At 39.7% G+C, this 24,105-nt stretch overlaps 2 protein-coding genes across 16 annotated transcripts; one reads left to right on the forward strand and one right to left on the reverse strand.

Moving 5' to 3' along the window:
- LOC116618769 lies at positions 1 to 8,051 on the forward strand. Of its 2 annotated transcripts, none has more exons than XM_048728723.1 (3): positions 1 to 196; positions 768 to 986; positions 1,374 to 3,512. In XM_048728723.1, the coding sequence occupies exons 1-3, from the start codon at positions 79 to 81 to the stop codon at positions 1,634 to 1,636; spliced, it is 600 nt and encodes a 199-aa protein (XP_048584680.1). In that variant the 5' UTR covers positions 1 to 78; the 3' UTR covers positions 1,637 to 3,512. The 2 variants fall into 2 exon arrangements, with proteins under 2 accessions (XP_048584680.1, XP_048584679.1); XM_048728722.1 differs by lacking the exons at positions 768 to 986; positions 1,374 to 3,512 and adding exons at positions 6,564 to 6,738; positions 7,649 to 8,051 and having other exon boundaries at positions 3 to 196.
- A 550-nt stretch (positions 8,052 to 8,601) lies between these two features.
- On the reverse strand, positions 8,602 to 24,089 carry LOC5513292 (LIM domain-binding protein 2). 14 transcript variants are annotated; one of them, XM_048728714.1, is made up of 14 exons: positions 23,505 to 23,900; positions 23,173 to 23,352; positions 22,865 to 22,940; positions 20,621 to 20,723; positions 19,965 to 20,137; positions 18,023 to 18,223; positions 17,152 to 17,190; positions 16,820 to 16,889; positions 16,400 to 16,453; positions 16,058 to 16,123; positions 15,512 to 15,568; positions 15,167 to 15,303; positions 10,404 to 10,440; positions 9,003 to 9,142 (listed from the first exon to the last, which is right to left on the reverse strand). In XM_048728714.1, the coding sequence occupies exons 1-13, from the start codon at positions 23,561 to 23,563 to the stop codon at positions 10,408 to 10,410; spliced, it is 1,248 nt and encodes a 415-aa protein (XP_048584671.1). In that variant the 5' UTR covers positions 23,564 to 23,900; the 3' UTR covers positions 9,003 to 9,142; positions 10,404 to 10,407. The 14 variants fall into 14 exon arrangements, with proteins under 14 accessions (XP_048584676.1, XP_048584673.1, XP_048584674.1 ...); XM_048728713.1 differs by having other exon boundaries at positions 15,096 to 15,303; positions 23,505 to 23,899; XM_048728715.1 differs by having other exon boundaries at positions 9,004 to 9,142; positions 10,412 to 10,440; positions 23,505 to 23,901.
- Between the last annotated feature and the right edge of the window lie 16 nt (positions 24,090 to 24,105).

Genomic DNA, 24,105 nt, shown 5'->3' on the forward strand with positions numbered 1-24,105 from the left:
TGAGGTCCTTGCTTAATTTAGGCCATAGCAAAAACCCTCTGCACGCCCGCAAAGTACCGCTAGTATCTCTCTTCGAACATGGCGTCCTCACTGTTGAAATTCCTCGCTTGCTGCATGCTGCTGGCTTCCACCATCGGTGCTTCTGTCGTAAAACCGGAGTCAAGGAAGATTGATCATCTATTGGCCAAGAAAGCGGGTAAGTTAACCATCAAGAATGTGGAAGTCAACTACAGAGAGTGTGTGTTGAGAAAGGTCTGGTCCCGCTTCCTCTTTTGCGCTAGATTATTAGCAATGTTCAGAATCATGACAAGATAAGATAAGATAAAATAGATTAGTCTCACGGGTTCGCATCGTAAAGGGGCGGTAAGGGTTGTTTTCGTGATCCGTAATAGAACCTTTATTGTTTACCGTGGACCGTGAAAAGAACAAATTCAATACGTGCTTGCTACCTTCGCCGTGATACGTAATAGCGAAATCCTGAATCGTGATCTATGGTTTTTAAAAATCGTGAATCGTGATTTCCGAGTAAAGATTGATCCTTGTCGTCAGTTGATTTCCAATTTCCGATTTTTGAAACTCGTGAAACCTGCAGGGACCCCCCCCACCCCAACCCCCCTGCTCGTACCCCACCCCACCCCCCCTGCTCGTACTGGATACTGCCATGGAGCTGATGGAAGTGAAGGGGATTGCATTAGTGGTTCCCGAATTTCAGCATTTGCTCGTAATTCTGAACATTCACATTTATCCAAAATTACCGTCACCACTAGGGACGACCACCAGTCATCCGACGGATCCGACCGGTTTTTCTGAAGCCCAGCTGTCGGTAATAGGGAAAACTGTGTCCGACGCTCTCGCAAGTTGGCGACCACCACAACAGGACACTCCATCACCACCAGTCGTCGCAAGCGAAGGCACTCCTGGCTCGGCGTCTCCCTTGGGTCTCGATCGCCCATTGGACGAGGCACTAGAGGGCAAGATTACTCGGGGTGAGCACATCGATCTTGCTCTCCTTCTTCCCGATAATCTTGCGCACGCCGGGCCCGAATTCCAACTTCGTTTCGCCGAGAACTCGGAGAGCGTCAGGCTCTTGCGCAATAAACGACAGAGCATAGACTCCTTCTATAAATGGGTCATCGCATACACGCGGTATGCGCTTACGATCGTCACGGCATTTCCAAGATGGGCCCGGGAGATGATCCAGTACCAAGCGATCATTTCATCCGCGGCGGCAAACATACGTGGCTAACATACGATGAGAACGTTCGCCGCTATGCCGCTCAGGATCGCTCAATCCCCTGGGATCGTGTCAATCTTGAACTGTGGACGGTAACATTCGCCGGGTTGGCTAAACCGCACTGCGCTTCGTGTTCCAGCCCCTTCCATCGCTCCGAAGACTGCCCTTCTGGTCAACACCGCCTCGCCACACACCGCTCACCGTGCATTCATCGTAACAACGTGTGCTTCGACTTCAACCGAGTCACCGTCAAGCCTGCATCTACCCCCACGTTTGCCAAAAATGCGCCGACTCCCATCCCGCTCACCAGTGTCGCGCCGGAATCTCCGCAGGCCAGCGCCAAGGCAACAGAAGCCAAGCTCCGGGTCGCCCAGCTGCACAGTAAAAGGAAGGCAACGATAAGTACACCGATTAAAACAGATCTTTTAGAACAGGAACTATCTTCCCATTCAGGTCGGGAATTCGTAACTTCCCTACTTAATTCGTTACGTTTCGGTGCCCGCATTGGTTTTGATGGCACCCAAAAGTCTCGTGTTTCACCTAATCTTATATACCCTGAGATAATTTAAAAAAACATAGAAAAAGAGGTCAACTTAGGTCGTATGGCAGGCCCGTTCTCCGCCCCCCCCCCCCCCTCGTAATTCTGATATATTACTGATACGAACATTCACATTTACTCGTAATTTTGATATAATACTGATATGAACATTCACATTTACCCGTAATTCTGATTTATTACTGATACGAACATTCACATTTACTCGTAATTTTGATATAATACTGATATGAACATTCACATTTACTCGTAATTCTGATATATTACTGATACGAACATTCACATTTACTCGTAATTCTGATATAATACTGATATGAACATTCACATTTACTCGTAATTCTGATATATTACTGATATGAACATTCATATTTACTCGTAATTCTGATATATTACTGATACGAACATTCACATTTACCCGTAATTCTGATATATTACTGATACGAAAATTCACATTTACTCGTAATTCTGATATATTACTGATATGAACATTCACATTTACTCGTATTTCTGATATATTACTGATATGAACATTCACATTTACTCGTAATTCTGATATATTACTGATATGAACATTCACATTTACTCGTAATTCTGATATATTACTGATACAAACATTCACATTTACTCGTAATTCTGATATATTACTGATATGAACATTCACATTTACTGGTAATTTACCCGTAATTCTGATATATTACTGATACGAACATTCACATTTACTCGTAATTCTGATATATTACTGATATGCACATTCACATTTACTCGTAATTCTGATATATTACTGATATGAACATTCACATTTACTCGTAATTCTGATATATTACTGATACGAACATTCACATTTACTAGTAATTCTGATATATTACTGATACGAACATTCACATTTACTCGTAATTCTGATATATCAGACCGCTCCTATTATCAGACCACTCCCATTATCAGACCACTCCCATTATCAGACCGCTCCCATTATCAGATCGCTCCCATTATCAGATCGCTCCCATTATCAGATCGCTCCCATTATCAGACCGCTCCCATTATCAGACCGCTCCCATTATCAGATCGTTCCCATTATCAGATCGCTCCCATTATCAGACCGCTCCCATTATCAGACCGCTCCCATTATCAGACCGCTCCCATTATCAGACCGCTCCCATTATCAGACCGCTCCCATTATCAGACCGCTCCCATTATCAGATCGCTCCCATTATCAGACCGCTCCCATTATCAGACCGCTCCCATTATCAGACCGCTCCCATTATCAGACCGCTCCTATTATCAGACCGCTCCCATTATCAGACCGCTCGCATTATCAGACCGCTCCCATTATCAGGCTGTTTCCCGGAGTTTAGCTAAAGACTTTGGACGCTTTGAAAACATGGAGTCCAGATTATAGAGCTGGCTTAAAACATAAAACTCTTTGAAAGCATGTAATACCACCGTATGAAATGTACCAGAGTATGGTTAGAGCCAGCTCTCCGGGGCAACCCTGGAATGCCTAATTTTCTCTGTTTTGTGCAGTTTGCGCACATTTTAGCGTAAAGATAAACTTGTAAAGATTCCTTAATCCAAGTAACTCAAGAATTTGGCGGTCATATACGTGGGCGTGAACATTATTAAATAATGTTTTAAAACTAAAGGGGCCATAAGTGCGCTATGTACCTAAGATTCTGTGCTATTGTTATGTAATTTTATAAGGGAAATAAAATGATAATTCGTGGATTAAGAGAACACTGATTAGGAATACCGTTCAAAGTATTTTGGTCTCGGGTCAATACCTTGGTCACGCAGCGTTTTGGTAGAAAGGTATTTTGGTAGAGAAACGATTTCTTGAGTGGGATCAAGCCGTGCTTTTCTAACAAAAGTGCCGTGCATTGAGGATGACGGGTTGTGTCAACAAAACCTTGATTCTGTTCAGCACGCGTGGAACTTTGAGCTGTAAGGTCATTATTTATCGGGGGGGGGGGGGGGGAGGAGGGCTGCTATGTTGAATTTTTTTCTGTTTAAAAAATTTAAACCCTTCCCTAATCTAAAGCACAAAAATGGTGATCCTCCCCCAAAAAGACAACCCAAGGCCTTCCCCAGAACCTTAGTTTATTGAAAGTATACTCTAGATGTATACATATACCGTATTGAGTGCAGAGCCCACAAATGTAATAAACACCCACAAATATATTAAACCCACAATTGTTAGAACGATCTCTGCAGCACAAACAAAGAAAGGGAATTGGGCACTTTGCCAAAGGGAAAAATATATGCTTTATATTCGTTAACCGAAATATGGCCTGAATGTCGCTGTTTCAAATTCCAATTGTTGGGAGACACACACCGGCCCTCCCTCCGCGCGCCAAATGGTTGTGCTTGAGGGGGGGGAGGGGGGGGGCTGGGGCACTGACTTAAGCATGCCCATAAAAGGGCCGGGGAGCTGGCCTTAAACACGCACGCACACTATAAAAGGGCAAACTGTCATTCGTCATTTGACATCACTGAGTGCAGAGCTCCGTAGAGAGACCCTAGAGAGAGACCAAAATGCTACTATAGAGTTCTAGAATGGCCGATAAGACTATAGAAGCAAACAAAGCTTTATCAACAGCTATTTCTTGAAACAGAACGAAAAATAGCGAGTATATAGGTTGTAAAAATAGGAGTAGATAGGTTGTTTGTACGCGTATGTTTGAATTTTATTTTTCAATTCAAACGAGCGCGCGCTGTGTTTGATCTCTCAAGTACATGTTTTGCTCTTTTTTTTGTAGAGAATGGATTCCAAACACTTTCCCGAACATTCCTTAAAGCTCTTTAACACTCTTTTGTACTTAAAAGTTGTCGTAGTTTGTCGTACGGATTTACTTTTAGCATGTTTTCTTCTGGCGGTTTAAGGCCCTGTCACACGTAGACTTGTCTTGCAAAAAATTTGTTGCATGTCACACGTGAAGTTTTTCCTGCGGCTTGAAACAATTTGTTGCAGAAAGTAGAAGAGCGACTTTGGGAAATGCAAAACAAGTTGCAAAGGGGGTGTCACACGCAAAAAAAAAATGCGCGTGCGACCTGCCACATTTCTTTTTTGCGAGACAGGTCGCAAGAGAAAAAACGTACGTGTGACAGGGCCTTTACAGAGGTCCTCACTCAGTGAAGTCTAGTTGTGAATGACGACGACTTACGCGAGAGCTTGCGAAAAAAGGGCGAAGCTATCCTTTTATAGCGCGCGTTCGTGTTTAACACATTGACCCCTCAACCGGCCTGTACCGGCTTTGGGAAGTACCCACAACCCAAAAAATTCATAAATGCAAAATAAACACAACAAGATGAAGATACTCAGGCATCAGTCTAAGGGATAAATGGTCTTGCAGATATGCATCCAACCAAGGTGTTGGCATCTACTCTTAAGCCAAATAATAGCACAGATTTTTTTGACAAATCTCAAATCGAACAAGGAGAGAAAAGCAGAATCACCCCTCTCAATAAAACGCTCAAAATACCACACAAGGGAGAGAGATCAGCAAACACAGCTCAAGACACAAATAGATACCTTTATTCTGATCCTCCAGGTACATTTCCATGGCCTCAAAACACAATGTCCACTCCTTGAAGGCTTGTACAACCACGAAGATGTCTTTACGTATTGCAAAGCATTCTGGGAGATCCAGGGGAAAATTCACGAGGGGAGGGCCAGTCAACACTCCTCTCCCCAAAGTCAGATGGTTTTTTATAAGTCTTTTCACCCCGAAGCCAAACAAATCAATTCCAGGTCATACAGACCCAGAATAGCAGTGTAAACAATTTTGGAATCAATTTGGTTTCAGAAAAGACAGCATTCAGGAGAGCTGTGGTGATTCATTAGAAAATTATTTTCTCATCCAGGCAAAGCCAAACAAGAAAAAATCATCATGAATCCACCTTTGCTTGCAAATATTCATAAGCAAAGCACTCAATTATGCCCCAAAAGACTTCATGATGTCCTGAGACACTCTCCTAATATGCTCATAGCTGTACTTTTGATGAAAAATACAAGCAACCATCAAATTGTGCTGGCTTCAGCACAACGACGAGGGATTAAAAGTGGGGACCGCAAAGCACTGTTGGAAAGCTTGGATACCGCTGACTAGGTGCAGCTGTGTTTGACTTTGACTGGCTGTATAAAACTCAGAATAGGGGGAGGTATCTGTTTTCAGTCTGTTTTTTGTAAATTCAGCTCAAAAAAAGCCAGGAGTCAATGGGTTAATCAACCACCAAGCCAGGAGAAGTATCGTTTCGAGCCCAATTTTTAATACTTTTGTATGGGGGGGGGGCTAGGGACATGCTCCCCCGTAAAAATTTTGCCATTTACAAATACATGAAATTCTCATTATTGTTAAAACCGAAAGAAAATCAGTACATCCTTCCCAACTGAAATCTCATTTACATATCTTTCTATACCACCAATCTGAAAAGTTAGTAGGGGGGCTTTGACATGACTTTAAATTCGCAAATTCAAAACTTTAGGGGATAATGGTTTTCAACGCCAGCGAAACGCAATTCATGCAAGTGTAAGCTGAAGGCGCATCACATTCATTCATCGATTTTGTAGGGGGTCTGGGATTGCAGACTTTTAAGAGGCTCGGAAATTGATCAGAATACCCATTAAAAAAATAAGGCCCTCCCCTATACCCTATTTGAAAATTTGAGGCCCTCCCCCATATCGACGCTCAAAAAATAGTAACCCTCCCCCCTAAACATAACAGCCCCCCGTTAAAAATGACCCTTCCCTTAGTAATGTCTGATTTGCATCTTTTCCAGGGATTAGATATGAGCCAGAGCCCGTGGACATGCGCGGTGGAAAATGGATCAAACTAAACCCTCTGCACGAAGTGTGTTTTGAAGCCCGGGGAGACAAGCCTGGTCAGTTTGTTCACTACGGAACCAGTGGACTCGTGGGCGCCATTAAGCTAGTTTGGAAGAGCGGCCATGTCAGGTAACATAGGCTTCTCTTCTATTGGCTTCTTCTGAAGCGGTTTGTTACTGGGGAGGTACCTTCAGGGTAAAGTATTATTTTGGTAATGCCATAGTCATACAGAAAATTATAGCCTTGCGTTTGCTTATAACAGATTGCCGGTAAAAGCCTCTATTTAGAAACAATACGGTTGGTCCTCGCGCAATACTGGAACTAGCCTTTCTCATAAATTACATTACATACATAGTTTATTGGTGCCTTGTAAACGATAATTTTCATCGGTATGTAGGCCAATAATGCTTTGGGGAAAAAAGAACGAAAAAAGAATATGTACAGTAATCTTAAGGCATTTTGTTTTGTCGAAATGAATCAGACACGTATTTTGCAGAAGCCGCAGCATTGTTTTCAGAGGCCGATAATTTTTAGAAACATATTGTGTGGGAAAAGGTTCTTGTTATAGAAGAATCTGTCTCTAACGTCTTTATACGCGTCGCAATTCACGGCAAAATGCAACTCGTCTTCCGTACCCAACTTGCAAGTTATTTCTTCTGGTCTTTTAAAGGGTCTCAGATATTCCCATATTTCAATTTGTAAGGGATGGGGCTTATTCGGAGACGCGTTAATGCTGTTCTTTGTTGATTTTTTTTTTACAAACGATAGATACCTTTCTAGCTCATATTTTGTTTTAAAGGTTCTGTTCGTTCTTAACTTTTTTTTTTTCATTATTTCCCCTGTCCCCTTATTTCTCTGTCTAACTGTCCACTAGAAATCTCTGTATATTAAGAGTTTGCGAGTATTTTTCCGACCAGTATTCTTTTTTCGGCATATCCTCCCTACCCCCCCCCCCCCCCACACACACACACAAACTCGTTCGCCTTCTACGACATCGATCTGGTTACCACAAACTGACAAAGTCTAATATATGTCTCAGATGTGTTTCAAACGTCGCCCACGACAGCAGGTGGGGCTGCTACCATTACAGCTCTTTAATGAAGTATCCCCTAAACGTAGTCATCACCGACAACTACAAGAACATCATCTTCCCCAAGTATGAAGACATCCAGCGCAAGGCCGGCCTATGGTACTCTCTACCCATGATGGATGACAAACACAGCGACGAGATAGTGTTCACGGAGTTCGCTAAGCCGCTGTACATCCAGCAGTACAAGACCCTCAAGGTGTGGTACGGGGAGGACCTCAACAACTGGGCGGAGACAGACAACCAGGGGCGCGTGTGCGTGGACGTGTATGGAAGGTTTATGTAACACCTCTCGGCTAATGGTACTGATTAGTAGGCCTTTGCGTACCTTAATAAAAACCAATTTTAAAACAGAGTTCTTGTGCTACTATGTACTTTACTTGGTTTGACTAATGGGTGAAAATTATGCACCAAGCTTCAGGGCTGTACAAGTCTCGACGTTTGTAGAGTGGTATTCATTACACCTATTTTCATAGGCGTAATCCCGGGTATCCAATTCTGTCATTCGACAAGGCTAGTACTTCGTGGATATCTTACAATCGTGTTCCTAACATCACACTACATAAAGTATATTCCTAAACTCTTATCTGCACTTGAAAGTAATTTTCTGTTGAGGTGCCAGAAAATGCCACTGTTGAGAAAGGAAGTATAAGAAACTGACACCAAAAGAATGGAAAGACTTCCTTTTTTCAGACGAGTGTCCAAAGTTTCAATTTCCAAACCCTAACAATAATGTAGTTTGGGTTTTCCAGGGAAGCCAGGTTGTCCTCCAGCTATTTAGAAATTTTGTCCGGGGTTCACTATTTCCGAATGCACTAAATTTTGTTCGCGTGCGCTAATGCACTAATTTCTTTCGAGAGAATGTCAGACGGAAGGTCTATTTTGGGAATGATAAAGAAGATATGTTGGCATAACTTATAACATTTACTTTACATACACTTCACAGACCGACAGTATATAGTCTGCCTGAGTGTATCTACATAGTCTCTTCATCTTAACTTTGGTAAAATGCACGTATAATTAAAACAAGCGAGATTGAGTCCTTTAAAAATCTCCATGGCCATGTCCAAACTAGTCCATGGGTTTCCTGTGGCGATCTGGCCTAAAGCCCGCGGCACAAAGCAGTGTCAGCGTACAACACATTAGCCAAATACTTTATATTGTTCACAGCAAGAGAGCAGCTCTCTTGTTTAGCAGTCAGTCGCCAGCCGTTTCGTCTTGGTTCGGTTCAGCGTACAACACATTAGCCAAATACTTTATATTGTTCACATCAAGAGAGCAGCTCTCTTGTTTAGCAGTCAGTCGCCAGCCGTTTCGTCTTGGTTCGGTTTCCGACCGCTGGAGGACCACCCTGGTATGCTGGGCGAGGACGAATTGATGGGACTGGACCCGAACGGTGCATCCTCTCCTACGCCATTGGTGGAGTCGAACTGGGTGTTTTCAAGTCTGAGGATGACATGAAACAAAGGGCGAGTTTAAGTACATCAGGGATTAAAGTCTTATCTAACTTAGGAAATCAAGGTACATGCATGGGTCGGGTAGGTGAAGAACCCCAAAAAAACCTTGTCCGAGCAGAGGCAACTGGGCGGCTGCATAGAAACGACGCTCTCCAATAAATAGTGCCATATTGAGTGATTTTGCGTTTACAAAAAACAGAGAAGCTTATTTTTGAAGTGATCACGTGCGGTCCCTTTTGACGCCTTCTTTCTGCCGTCTCCCTGAGCCTCGTCCACTGCACTCGCCCCAGCTCCCCCCAACATATCAAGCAATTTGCTTCTTGTATTGTCAAACTGTAGAATGGTTTCCATCAATAAAGAGTACTCTTAACTTGTATTGTCAAACTGTAGAATGGTTTCCATCAATAAAGAGTTCTCTTAACTGTCTTTACTTGGCCAAGGCTCCAAGAGTTCACGGAATACTTAAAATCTCGGTAGTGAAAATCATAGCCAATTATAGCCAATAGCCCGCATACACAAGAAGTGTTTGCCTTTGTTATCTTGTGGTAGCCGCCGAAAAGACCCCGACTAACAGGATCCTAAGAGAGGAATGATTATTTAAAAATTGAGAAATCTGTGAACTCTTGCCAACGAATATACGAAGGCCTTTGCTTCTGACAGTCAAAATTTTTATCAACTCAACAATGAATAAAAACAATTGTTAACTAGGTATTAATACAATATGCATATGCCATGCAACGGGTTACAGCCATACAATGAAGGTATAGGCTCTGAGCGACATAACATGCACAACGGGTTACAGCAATACAATGAAGTGATGATAGGCTCTGGGTGAAAGCACATGCATTTACGAGCTGCTCATAGCACCAAACACTTCAAAATGCTATATCATAACTTAATTTGATGTGGCACAAATATTCCTTGAGGCTAAAGACATATTTTCTTGGAGAAATTGGCATCAAAGCTGTCATTTCTGTTTTATTTTTTTCTAAATTTCCTTAGCGTGATCAAGTTTGTTTATTATTTAAATGCCAAATATCAGTTCTAGTAAGCTTTTTATTGCTGACGTTTTGCTTTTTTAAGTGGTGGGGTATCAGATGAGCAGCTCCAAAGTTAGTCCATTAAATTATAAGTAGCGAGTTAATTTTCTAAATGACGGCTTTACTCTGTGTTAAATGTGTTTAGTGATTAAGGTTAAACCTTTTTAATGTCGCTTTAAAGTGTAAAGTTGTAGTATTTAGGGTATTTACCTACTCACCACCACATGTTTATCAGAGGTCCGTCAGCCTGATTGTGAAAAAAGAAATTGTCTCAAGCTTTCTTATTTTGCCTCCATTTTTACTATGAATCACATTCAGCAGTTCCCACTGCTTGGTTGGCACATTACGTTAATATTGCATATGGATTTTAAGCAAAAGAAGAACAACATATTAATGGAGAAGCAAAAACGATCTAAATCAAATAAACCTCATGACTGAAAATGGTCGATGTTTCAGGGTATACTGTAAAACACTTATTTGACCAGATTAATACTTTGTATTAATTTGTATTAATGTACGATTGTTCATCAAAACAAATCGATATCCACGTTCATATTGTTCAGTGTTTTTGGGAAAAGCCGTCAAATAGAAATGCCAGCTTTGCATTGAAGCCTCAAGGAATACTGAAATGAAATGATCCAAGCTGTTCCATGTACTTCAGGGATGCAAACAACACTATCAAAAAAACATTATCCATCTTTCACATTGGCAGAAAAAATGGATGAAAAATGTCTCAGCTCGAAAGGTTATAATATTAACAACAACAACAATAGTCACGAGATAGCTGTCAAAAGAATATGTCTATTGCTATATTCTTCCAGTGGATTCCTTGGTGCTAGTATGCTCCAGGGCCCACCAGTCTGCAGTGAGAGAAATTCTGCTGCAGTTTGTTCTATTCTATGTTGTGTACAGACTCATCAGAGAAAGAGAAAAGATTTTCCATCAAACAGAATTTGAACAAAATAGCCATAGAAAATATTTTTAAGCCGTTCAATTGAAATTTGTTAAAAAAACAACAATTGGCTTAATCGAATAAAAAGTCTATCTTGACAACTGGAGCCCTGATAAAAAATGATTTTTATCATTAAACAGTACTGGTTACTGGAAACAGATAAAAACCAATGTCAAAGGCATTTCTTATTTGAGATAGACTAAAACCATGGTAATTCATTCTTTTACTCTAGATAACCTTTAGACAGCTTTGGCAGACAAGAAATCATTTCATTATGGCATTCCATGAACGTTGTGCGTGCAAGTGCTTGGGTGTGCAGTGGTTCGACACATGCTTGCATTGTGGTGCCTTTTAAGTGTGCATCCAGGAGTGTACCAGGCAAGGGTGATACATGCCATCTCACCGATTTCAATGAAACTTGGTCAGATTGAAGTATCCACCCAACAACTCAAACTGCCGAAGTGGTTCAGATTTTGGGATAATCCGGGGGAGGTATGACCACCCCCCTGGTTTTTGGCCATAAATTCGGGAAAATCGCCTGAAATAAGCATGAAATGTTGACCCCACTCCTGGTCACGGATTACAAGGGAATTCCATAATGTTTTATGTGAGTCAAGATCCATCCTTTCTTGGTTCACAACCAAGGTTTCTAATCATTTGGAGTGACAGGTGCCAATCAATTGCTACACGTGTCTACCATGTCACGCATGATTTCACTGATCGGGCAAAACAGCTCCATTTCAGTGTCAAATATCTCCGATGGGCAACTTTCTTTTCACAAATTGTTTATACCATTACTCAAACTCATCTTCAAACTTAACAAATCCGTAATAAAATTCTCGGGACTTGGTATTTTTTTCGGCAGAAATTATTCTAATCACCTTACTACTCATTGATTCTGGTACATAAAAAAAAAGAATCAAATTTCACATTAAAAAATATTGCAGTAATGATTCTTGGGCTACAATTAGCAGCCTATATGTTTTAAAGATATAAGTTATGAAGTTCTGTGTTGACTGAAGGTAATATCCGAATAAATTTCCGTCACGAATTATGTACGTTACTGCAACAATGTCAGTTTCAAATCGACATTTTAGTAAAAAGCGCATTTGTGCCAGTTTTTTCGTTCGAGGCTACTGAACTATTTACTTACAAGCTCAACATGATCTTGTCTTGCTATCTAATACATCCTTCTTGTGCCTTTCAACGACTGGACCTAAATATCTTCTTTGTGCAAAATCGATAAATTAGTGTAGTGCACATCAATAAATCGGTGCATCATCTTTTGGTTAAACATCTTGTTTCTGAAATACAAGTTCCCCGTAGTACATAATCAAATGTATGGCTTATAATAATTTCAAAAAGCAGCTTTCTTTATAAACAATAAGTACTAGGTGAGTCAACCCCAGGGGTCAACACAAGAACGATTCACTGATCATTGCGTGACAGCATGAGCCAAGATCTTGTTGACTTTGGTAGACATTCAGTCACAAATGGTGCACAGCCGCGCGCAGGCATAAACGTAGCCAGGTATGATTTTAGTGACCCACCGGCGGGAAAGGATGTATGCGACAAGCGCACCGCTACAGTCAAGAGTCACATTCGAAGGTTCATCAACGAAGGAAACGACATCAAATGTGCAAAGGCATGAAGGTTGCAATGGAGTCATATGGTGGGATACAAGGATGCCTGCCAGCGGTTGTTAAGGTCAACGAAGACAGCCAAACCATGAAAGCCCATAAAATATCCAGGCTCTTAACAACTTCTGCTTTGAGTCTAGAGATCTCCGAGCTTGGAAAGCCTACAATGTAGGGCCTGGTAAACGTTTTACGCCAGAGCAGCTAAGACGGTTCGTGCCAACCCAGGGTGCAACATGTCTAATTGTCTGTCTGCCGTTTGGTAGACTGCAACAAACTGGCATTCTAAGATCAACGATCCACAGGCAACCTCGTCAGGACCAACCACTGCCTACTCTCCTGTCCAGAAGATGGATGTATAAAGACATACCAGTCTTTTGAGAGTCTTCAAAACCACCTGGACACAGGAAAGCATTTAATACGACAAGAGAGTCTACTTACGACACAATATAAAGAAGAAGTGGGCCGAAACGACAAGGGAGATGACTGGTAGCTACTTGCATAGGGTAGTGCCAAGTGGAAACGTCGCCGAGAGTGCACCATCTACGTCTAGCAGCCCTGTATGCCAAGCTGTACAGGGTTGGGCGCTCAAGACAACCCATAAGGCAACAAGATTCTCTGATAGTGTCACGAATCATCTGAAAAGAGTGTTTATGGAAGGGGAGGAGACCGGAAGAAAGGCGACTGCTATAGATGTCTGTGCAAAGATGCAATCAGCTCGTGATGCAAGCAGCAAGAAACTGTTCAAAAAGGAAGGGAGCTTTCGGTAGATCAGATTGCTCGATATTTCAGCAGATTGTCCGTTCTTTATAGGAGTGGGCGACTGGCCATTGATCAGGCAAATCTGAGTCCCGACCAGGACAAAGAGGACTTTGTTCAAGAAGCTGAACAAATGCAGACAAGACTCGAGATCCAGAGAGAGCTAGAGCTTTAAAGATACACAGCTATGTACTGTCTCAAAGACATTCACTTCTTGCTGTTTTAGTAGTTTATTTACTTTGTGTAGTGTCAGGCTGCTATTGAAATGAGTTATGACATCATGAGTGACATGGCGCAGCTATATTACTGATTTTTGTCTAAAATTCCCAACTGGAATGGCATTGTTAGCATACCTTGTCCCTTTTTCTAGCTTTTTTTAGGAAATCCAGTTTACTGACAAATCAAAGATGGCGCCAGCCTTTTTCTTGTCCATTCTTGATAATGTCACGATCCCCTGCAGCGCCCTAATCTATTAAGATGTGGAGATATGCGTTGGCGTGTACGTCCAAACCGAAGGTTAAGGTAGTTATTGCCGTTATTATATAAATAGAAGAATAAGGTCGTGAACAACTTTTAAGTAAACAATTTGATCCCTGGTTACTGATATATCAGATGTTTTGCTTATACAGAACAAAATGGGATTTGACATTCCCGCATTATTGTTGTAACCATGGCAACCCAGTTCTTAACTTATTCTTAACGTATAATTGTCAAACATATAAGCTGCGAATTATTGCCAAAGAATCACAACCACGTTTTTTTTATACGAAATTCGAAATTTTCTATATACCATCATCAGAGAGTAGTAGGATGATTAAAATAATTACTGTTGGAAAAAAATATCAAGTCCCGAGAATTTTATTATGGATTTGTTAAGTTTAAAGATAACTTTGAGTGATAGTAAAAACAGCTATTTTGCCCGATCAGTGAAATCATGCGTGACATGGTAGACACGTGTAGCAATTGATTGGCACCTGTCACTCCAAATGATTAGAAACCTTGGTTGTGAACCAAGAAAGGATGGATCTTGACTCACATAAAACATTATGGAATTCCCTTGTAATCCGTGACCAGGAGTGGGGTCAACATTTCATGCTTATTTCAGGCGATTTTCCCGAATTTATGGCCAAAAACCAGGGGGGTGGTCATAACTCCCCCCGGAATATCCCAAAATCTGAACCACTTCGGCAGTTTGAGTTGTTGGGTGGATACTTCAAACTGACCAAGTTTCATTGAAATTGGTGAGATGGCATGTATCACCCTTGCCTGGTCCACTCCTGGATACACTCTTAAAAGTTTTGCTTCATCATAATGTTAAGTTATTATTATATGTTAAATATGTATACAAAGTAAGAAAACTTGGATGGGTTCAAATGAACGCCTAACCATCACAAACAAGAAAATTTGGGAGGGATCTAAGATGCATTGGCATGACCAAATGCTTCACCTTTAGGATGAACATTTTGATTTGTGTCAAATAAATCAAAATAACAAAGGCTATAAGGATTAGGGTTTAGTATACACAATGGGGAAATGCTGTAAAATCACAGATACCTTGTGATAAGGCGCTCATCCTCATCACCAAATTCTCCTCCCATAAGTGAGGGTTCCCCTACAACCATTACATCTTGTGTTGCGAGCGAGAAATTTGAAGCTGTAGGAGACTTCTTCTTTGAGTGGCTATTTCCTGATGAAGTGGGTGTCGATGCATTAGGTGTTGATGAAGATTTGCGTTTGCGTCGAGTACGGGGTCGAGGGGTTTCTGGAGAAACAGAATAAGCTGTTACTATTTAAAAGGCATTGTGTTCTCTTAAAATACTCCAGCAGTTGTATCAAATTTATCAGTGACACTTTAAAATATCAGCTTTCTCTAACTTTCACATACTGTAGGGAGGTGTTAATAGGGCACACATGAAATAAGCAAGGAGTGTATTATTTAAGGTTTCACCAAGTATACATGGTCAGTTTACCCTTGGGTGCCGGTGGCGTGGGCGCGTTTGGGGGCCAAATCATTTCTTGACCATATTCTACAAAACAAATCCAACAGCTCTAGGTATCCTCGAATAGAGGTTCCCTTAAGGTTGCTCCCATGGGATTTATTTAGTCTTAATCATGGAACAAATAATATCAACTCACATTATTATGTAATATCTAGAACTTTTAACAGTTTAAAAAGTCTCACTGCTCATACCAAACATAATTATTTTTCTATCTTTGAAAAGCAGCAGTTGGCGCCAGAGGCAGTGGCAGGATAGAAGCATAAGATACTGGTCTATTTGCCAAAAAATGACCATCAGGTTATCACTGATAGAACTAAGTTAATACATGGAAATGGACGCAATTTGGAAATATGCAGAGTGTGAAATGGTAGCCTTGTTATCGAGGTGGGGAGAGGGGTTGTCCACTAATGCATGTTCCCTGGAAAATTAAAAGTAATTCATAGAAAAATACTTTCTTACTGCCACTGTCCCTGGACAGAAAGTACATTATTTTTAAAGTTACAATGGAGATTTTACCCTTGGGCGCTGGGGTACCTGGAGCACTTGGTGTATTCGGTGGCCATAGCATTTCCTGGCCATATTCTACAAACAAAAAGTAAACAAAAATTGTATTGCCCAAATTTAATGAATAATCAACTTATACTTTATAAGGACAGCTATCCATTTGGCAGCTATCTGGTTTATATAAAAATAAAGGTCCATCATAAGGGGGCTCTACAGTATTTCAGTAACATTTCTCTAGTTTGTAAATGCTAGCTCACATTGTAACTAAATTTAAGACCAAAGGGGATTGGTACCACCCACTTAATCCAACACTGAAAGTACTGCCCTAGTTCTGCCCTAGTTAGTAAACTGTACCTGGTGGAGCACACATCCTTTGCCATCTCTGGAATAATGTTGACTTTAAACAGTCTGAAATGAACATCCAAGGATTAAAGGTTTCATATATTATACAGTACTATCAATGGACTGCTTTGTATACAAATTTAAATGGTACACTGAACTTCAAGAGTTAGCCTGTCAGGATGCTGGAGGAAGAAGTTGTGCCTTTTGTTTTGTTCATCAAAGAACTTTATTGCAATATTTGAGGGCTGCAATACTTGTTTAACAAGGTTTATACAACAACACTTGAATATCGCATGCTCAGATTGGTCAAGGGACCATGTGTTATAAGAGGACACACACATGCTTGGCGTCATCATGCACACCAATAACTAGATTGTAAACTGGCATCAATCTGTGAATTACAATAGTAACACTATTTATGATGCTTCCCACCTCTCGGGTTCATGTTGTATGTTTTATGCCTTGACATAAGCTCTTGCATTGGTTCTAATATAACACATAACTGAAAAAGAAGAAAAAAACATGTCACTAAAATACACCACAATACAAAAAGGTATAAAGCAAAAGTTTGCTTAGTCTATGGCCTTAATTTATTTATTTTCTCAACTTCAGGGAACAAACATGCTATTAGTTGGTCTTAAAGTCTATTAAACATCAAACAACTTTAAAAGCTAAGGCCAGTCACAATGTATTTCTCTTCAGCTAATAAGCACAAGCCAAACTCAACAAAGCCTAGAAACCACCCAATACATATTGCCCCTTACTTCTCGGATCTTTTCTTCGTAAGAAGATTCTTGGGTTTGCTGTATTTATGCAAAAAATAAGTGAATATTAATGAAGTAGCAGTGATTTCATTTTCACAAAATAATGCAATTTAAACATTTTTTCCTAATGTAAACAGGCATATATGTTTTGGGTCTTTACAGTCAAGGCCAAATTTGCAGGAACATAAAATATTTTATGCTGAAAAGAAATAATTTGTGAAAACCCCAAATAAGCTTTAACATCATTCCATACCAAAGATACACACAGGGTTTGATTTTAATTCTCTTTAATGTAAACCAAGTATTATGTAAATTGGGTTAATTTTTAATCTGACCAAAACACCATCAAGTTACTACATATTTGTTATCAGCTAGAGGCTAGAATCAAACCCTGCATTCAGTAGAACATTGGAAGCAATATAACAATGGAAAAGTTCCAAAGAGCCAAGGAGCAGTTGAAGTAGGAGGTCGATAGAGAGACGGGGAAGTTATTCAAGCCCTTATTAAAGACTAAAAATATCACTATTGTGTCTAACAGAGACACGTCGTTTTTATGTTAAACCAAGCAAGAATCCCTAGCTTGTAGACATGTTAAATAGAGAGATAGTGAGAGTTAGGGATTATTTGGAAATATAGCCCCTAGAGGGGGGGGGGGGGGGCTTTTAGGGAGATTGGACGATTCATAAAGAGAAGGTTTTTTTTGTACATATTGGCTATAGGGGGGGGTATTTAGGGAGATTGGACGATTCATAAAGAGAGGGGTTTTTTGCACATATTGGCTCTAGGAGGGGGGGGGGGGGTTGGTAGATTGGGTGCTTTATAGGGCTTTTACAGCATTTAAATTGGGAAAAATAACTGAACATGTACTTACTCTTAAGTAATTAAGAGTAAAATTAGTCATCCCCTGGCGTGTGACGTTTTTGGAAACCTGCTCCAACATGCCTGGGTCTTGCATAGCTACAACGTTACGTGGTATCATCTCTCTATGCTGCATTATGGTAAAATGCCAGTTGCGTATTCTCATCATGTCATCAAAGGTAAACTCCAGTATCAGCCGCCCTTCTGTGCAAACCTGTATGGAAAGGTCAAACATTGAGTCATCTGAATAAGGACATATTCCTATGGATAGACAGAAGCAAAAAATGTAAAAGTTCGAATTGTACTGTATGGTTGTATTATATTTGTTTGATTGTTAGCCTAAACGTTCCTTGTGCAATATAAAACAAAATAGGCCTTGGTACTATTTGGTAGATAATCCATTTTTTGCTCCTGTCCTGTGCAGGAAATTGATTCAAATTTGTTAACAAAAATATTGAATACTTGTATATTTCATGTGACCCTGCCTTGGTATATACAAGTTTAATATCGACTGGTTATCATAGTTGTACTTATGTGTATAATTATCTATGTGTATAGTTACCTTGGTATATACAGGTTAGGTTAAAGGTACTTGCACCGGCAAAAAATGATGGCATGCAATTAAAAAAAAAAAATCCTACTCAAGTGGTTTTGGATAACCATCTATTTTTCATATATGCTATTTATTTTTCCTTACATCAAAAAGTTCTCTCTCTAGAAGCAAGTCAAAACACACTGTTTTTGTGGATGTAAATCATTAATAGCTTTGCACATCTGTCAACTAGATAGGGTCATGCTTGTGCAACATCAAAATGTAAGTTTACTTAGTATTGAAGTGAAAAGAGTCGAATGTGGACCAACTTCTACAGTCAATAGCTCAAAACAGACAAGAAGAATGTAAAAAAAAACTTGGAAGGGTATTGTATTTATTTAATTTTGCACTGAAATGATTTGGTAACATGCTGTTCAAAAGGTCAAATTAATTAGGGCTCATGTATCTTGCATCCCTAATTTGAATACGATTGCACACAAAATTTCCCTTCTGGGGAGGGCTAGGAGCAACTTTTGGAGCAAAAGTCAGTGGTATTCCTAAGAAAATACACTGGAGGTGATTCTACAATCTGTTACAAAACTAATCACCTTGCTACTGCTTGTGTTTTTAAATGAAAATCGTATGGGAAGTGTCCCATTACTTTTGTTGTGGATTGTAGCTTGTAGTTTTGTTGGAGTTTTAGTGGAATTTTGTGCAAAATACATGCTTATTCGGCAAAATAATTGAATTATGGGGATTCAAGCTTTATTCTTTGGTGTATATCTACAGATAAATAAAATATTTGAGCCAAAATTTGCAGTTACTGCTAGGGGCATTGAGGTAAACAAGTAAAGATTTTGGAACCCTGTTTCGTTGAGCAATTATAATTTATTTGGCAGATTTATAATATTATTTTCTATACAGTAAAGGTCAAACACATTTTGCTCCAAGAAGAAAAATGGCTTTGCAATAAAACTTGCCATGTGTATAGTAGAGCTAATAAGAAAGAAACAAGCGGGAGTTTTTTCCAAGATTCCATGTTTTCTGATATTTTGATTTTTTTAATTGCTCTATTTTCCTCGCAAAAAAATGTTTAAAAAAACTCCCACTAGATTATCTGTTTTATCATTGTGATTGAATATTGCTAAAAAATTCTTTTTATTGTCAAAAGCGTAGGTAAAAAACGCAAATATAGTGAAAAAGGGCACATGCTATTCAATTCAATTAACATTTTCAGCTGTCAATCTCATCAACCACCCTTTTCCAAACTGATCTTTGGTAACTATTCTTTCTATATCTGTAGTCAGTTTTGATCAATTATATGGCAGCTCAATGTTATAACAAGCCCAAAAATACCTCAAAATAATAGCCGGTGCTAGTACTTAATATGTCTGGTTACCATAGCTGAGTACTAGGTACCTACCTTGGTATAAACAGGTTTAATATGACTGGTTATCATAGTTGTATTTTCACAGTCTAATGTGATTGTAGTATTATGATACGACTCCTTGGGTTGGAGTAGGTGATAGTACAACTCTGTAACTCCTCCTTCGAATATACTCCTAAAATATCGAGGAATAAGTGTTCTCCCAATTGCTGAAAAGACAATAAGAGATGTTCAGTTTGAGATAACTAAGGGAGTATAAGGGTAAGTTGAGATATACATTGGGTAAAGAGAGTGACACAACTAGTGTACCTCAGAGGAAAGGGTTTTGGTTCTCAAACAAGAGGGCATGGATTCAAACCAGGGTCAGCATGGGTGTAGATTGTGTACAATTCAAGCTAAGTACAACGAGGATAAGGAATCCCTTGTCTTTTGGATAAGGAGATGGGTGACCTTTGAAGACTTTTTATGAGTCTGTATTTGGGGAACAAAGGAGAGCAACTGGGGACCATGTTTACTGACATTGCTCATACATCAACGTTTACTCATGAACACACATAATATGGGAAAATGACATTACAAACAGATACTGAGACATACACATAAACAAAACAATGTAGAACTTTTCTACAATAGTTAAAATCTGTGAACATATTTGCTTAACAATTCATGTTTAGTACACAAGGTTAACTTACTATATCTTTTTGGTCCATCTTCTAAACAAAAGTTCAATGTTAAAGTAGCATCTTCTTCAAAGAATTCGGTGACAAAGGAATCCCACCAGAGGTTGTCACTCTCCTTAAATAGAACATAGATGATTGGTTAGAAAATAGAACATAGATGATTGGTTAGAAAATAGAACATAGATGGTTGGTTAGACAATAGAACATAGATGATTGGTTAGACAGATGATTGGTTAGACAATAGAACATAGATGATTGGTTAGACAATAGAACATAGATGATTGGTTAGAAAATAGAACATAGATGATTGGTTAGACAATAGAACATAGATGATTGGTTAGACAATGAAAATACAATGATAGCACTGACATCTCCTTGTAGGTTGGGATAACCTATCAGATTGTATCTATTTACCCCTCTTAAATGGTTCAAGGTTAAAGTGAATGGCTACAAAATAATGTCTTTTAAATATAAGGTTGTAGGTTGTGTCTGCTCAGAAATGAGGATAAAATGTCAGACTTATCAAAATAATGTGTATATATGTGCACCCTCTCTCCCCAATATCTTAAGGTAAGACAGCAAAGGAGACCTTTCATGCATCAATATACAAATGAAAAGTGTGAAAAGGCAATTTGAACAATATTCTCTTTTACCTCAACATATCACAGTATATTTTACTATTTATTCTGAACTATGGGTTTGAATCTCATTAGAAAAACATTACAGAAAATCATGTCATTTGGAAACAGGCATGATCAAAATGGTAAAGGATATCTATAAACAGGTGAACTAGGATTGTCCACTAAAAAAGACATGTCTAATGTTTGAAGCTCCATGTGATTCATGATATATTCCCCTCGTGGCAAGAAATAGCTGGCTTTAAAATTTACATGTAACACACCGAATACACTGGATATATAATCAGTCACGTGACATTTCAACCGTTCCAAATTTCAACACTGCAACCTTTTCAAAATAAGCCATGTTAAAGTACATTTTCGAGTCAAGAAAAATGGGAATTGTTAACACTAATGCTACAAAAATTATCTATGGAAATTAAATATATATATATTTTTTATATAATTGAAAGTTCAGTGAATATTGAGTTATTAAAAAATAACAGCATGTATGCTGCATTTTCCCATAACTTTGGCCTGTGGTATGAAGTCTTTCTTCATCACATTCCTTCTGTAGCTCTTACTATATGGCTAGTGCAATAATAAAGCATCAATTTTGTTGCTTGAATATATATATAAGATTGTTTTCCAAAACAACTTTCAAAGCCCAAACTAATTTTGCAGTATCAAAATGGTCATTAATCCCCCATATTCCCGGGAACAGGAAAAAGATCATGACTCAGTTAACTCCCCCTATTTTTTCTCAAATTGGGATTTGTCCTTATTACAGATATAGATACAGGTAATCATGTGCAGATGGACGAAAGAACTTCACATCTTAGTTTGAGTATACAGAATTTTCATACCCACTTTTTAATGTTTCCTTTTTTTTTTATTAAAACCCGATTCAGTGAAACAGTTTCGTAGAAAATAAGTTCTCTATATTTAGTATGTTCACAACAAACATCAGGAAATTCAGGTACATATCTATATTATTAAAAGATTTTCTTGTATAAGAGTCTAAAGTTTTGCATCCGATGGCATGAGGTTTTGTTTTATGAAGACAATCATAGCATTGTTTGGAGAAAAAATATATTCAAATGTGATGTGTTACTGTCAGAATTTCAAATTCTGTTGATGGGAAATCCCACCTGCCTGGCTATCCTTTTTTCTGCATAATCCCACTGGCTTACGCCAAGCAAATGGGTTATTCCTATAAAAATACAAACCTCGACCATGAGTCTATGACTACTATACAACTGCATGAGAACAGTTTACTGATTATAGCTGGTGGAATAAACAGACTTTTTCCCTAAACACAGGTGCTTGGTAGGAACAAAGGTAAACCTTCAACCCAACCACAAGGAAGGAAGAGACAGCTCTATTAAATCGGCCTTACACTAAATTTTTTCGAGAAATAGTTTGTTTCAGTTGTAAAACAAAGTTATCTGGAAGAGATGGTGGCGGTATTTTCGGGTTGTATTGTTGGTGTATAGGGCAGTTGATGATGGTCATTTGAATACTAGCGCCATTCATCACAGGCCGAAACTCCCCGTTCAATAAACAATAACACAAGTCCCAAGCTGGGAAACGAAAAGTCCTTTTCAGACGGCTCGAAAACCGATATAATATTCCGTACCTCCGTCCTCTGTTGTAGTCGCCGGTTGAGTTCGTAAATCCGTACATCTGGGTGAGTATAGTACGGTGTGTGCCGCCTGAAATACAACGTACACATTCCGCATGAACGTTCGATTTTCAAGCTCGTAGGAAAAGAACGAATGATCACTAGCTAGACTATGCCTAAAACACATGATCGCGTGGATCAGTCCTACTTAGCGAGTTTACTCCAGGGGAGAAGTAAGAGCAAAGTCAAAAGATCACAGCGTTAGAAGTTAAAATAAAGGAAGAAAAGAGAGAATCTTACAAGGAATCCATTATATGCATTACCCCGTAGAATAGCTCGGGCTAGGTAGGGGAACACTAGGCATTCTCCAGTTCCGAGAGTCTGCCGTTTTGGGATCCACACTGTTGGATCCTGGAAGCTTAAAAACCTCCCAGGAATAGTCTTCGTTCTTGTGACTGTAGTCTTTGTAGCGATTCGGGCTCAACCAAAGGTCTCTCTTGAATCTGATTGAGAAAGAAGGAGAAACGGCACAAAAGAGCTCATTAGAATAACAATGACAGTCTACTACGCATACAAGAAGCGTCAATTGCGCATGTTGGACAAGAACTACCAACAATTCAACCTCAAATCGAAATGATGCGAGGAGAATCGAGACCTGAATCTGGGATCTCCTGGGCTTGCTTTATCTTTCTGCCAATTTCTAAAGTATGACATTTCACAGCGTCTTTTGGTTTTGCGTGGTTGCGAAGAGACTTCACCGAGGGAACGGACGCTAGCACGAACGCTTCGACAGCCAGATCACGATAGCCAAGAACCGAAAACCACCGCTACACACCAACATTTCGTGATGGAGAGCAGAAAACTCCCCTTAGACAAGCTCCCTCATAAACGCTGCGACTATAGAACAGGGTAGAAGACAACCACGCGGCAACAAGAGTCGCAGCAACCAAAGCAAACAACCTAGCGTTCGATCTTTGAAACTCGAATTTCGACACAAGCTATCAACAACTTAGACATGTCATATAATACGTGGCGCCGAACGAAAGCTATCAAGCCCAATATTGCACAGACCCTCACCTCTGAGTGGCAGCATTCAACTTTTGGCAAGGGACGGATAAACTTTCTACATGTCTTGGGTGAAATGCACTAAGTCCAACGTAAATCAAGTCGAACAAGCGCCCGAAACGGGGACCCAAACTCCAAGCCCACCCGCGTTGAGACAAGGCAATGTTTGCCCAATCTCGCTCGTGATTGGC

Source organism: Nematostella vectensis, chromosome 6, assembly GCF_932526225.1.
Source record: "Nematostella vectensis chromosome 6, jaNemVect1.1, whole genome shotgun sequence".
Classification (NCBI taxonomy): domain Eukaryota; kingdom Metazoa; phylum Cnidaria; class Anthozoa; order Actiniaria; family Edwardsiidae; genus Nematostella; species Nematostella vectensis.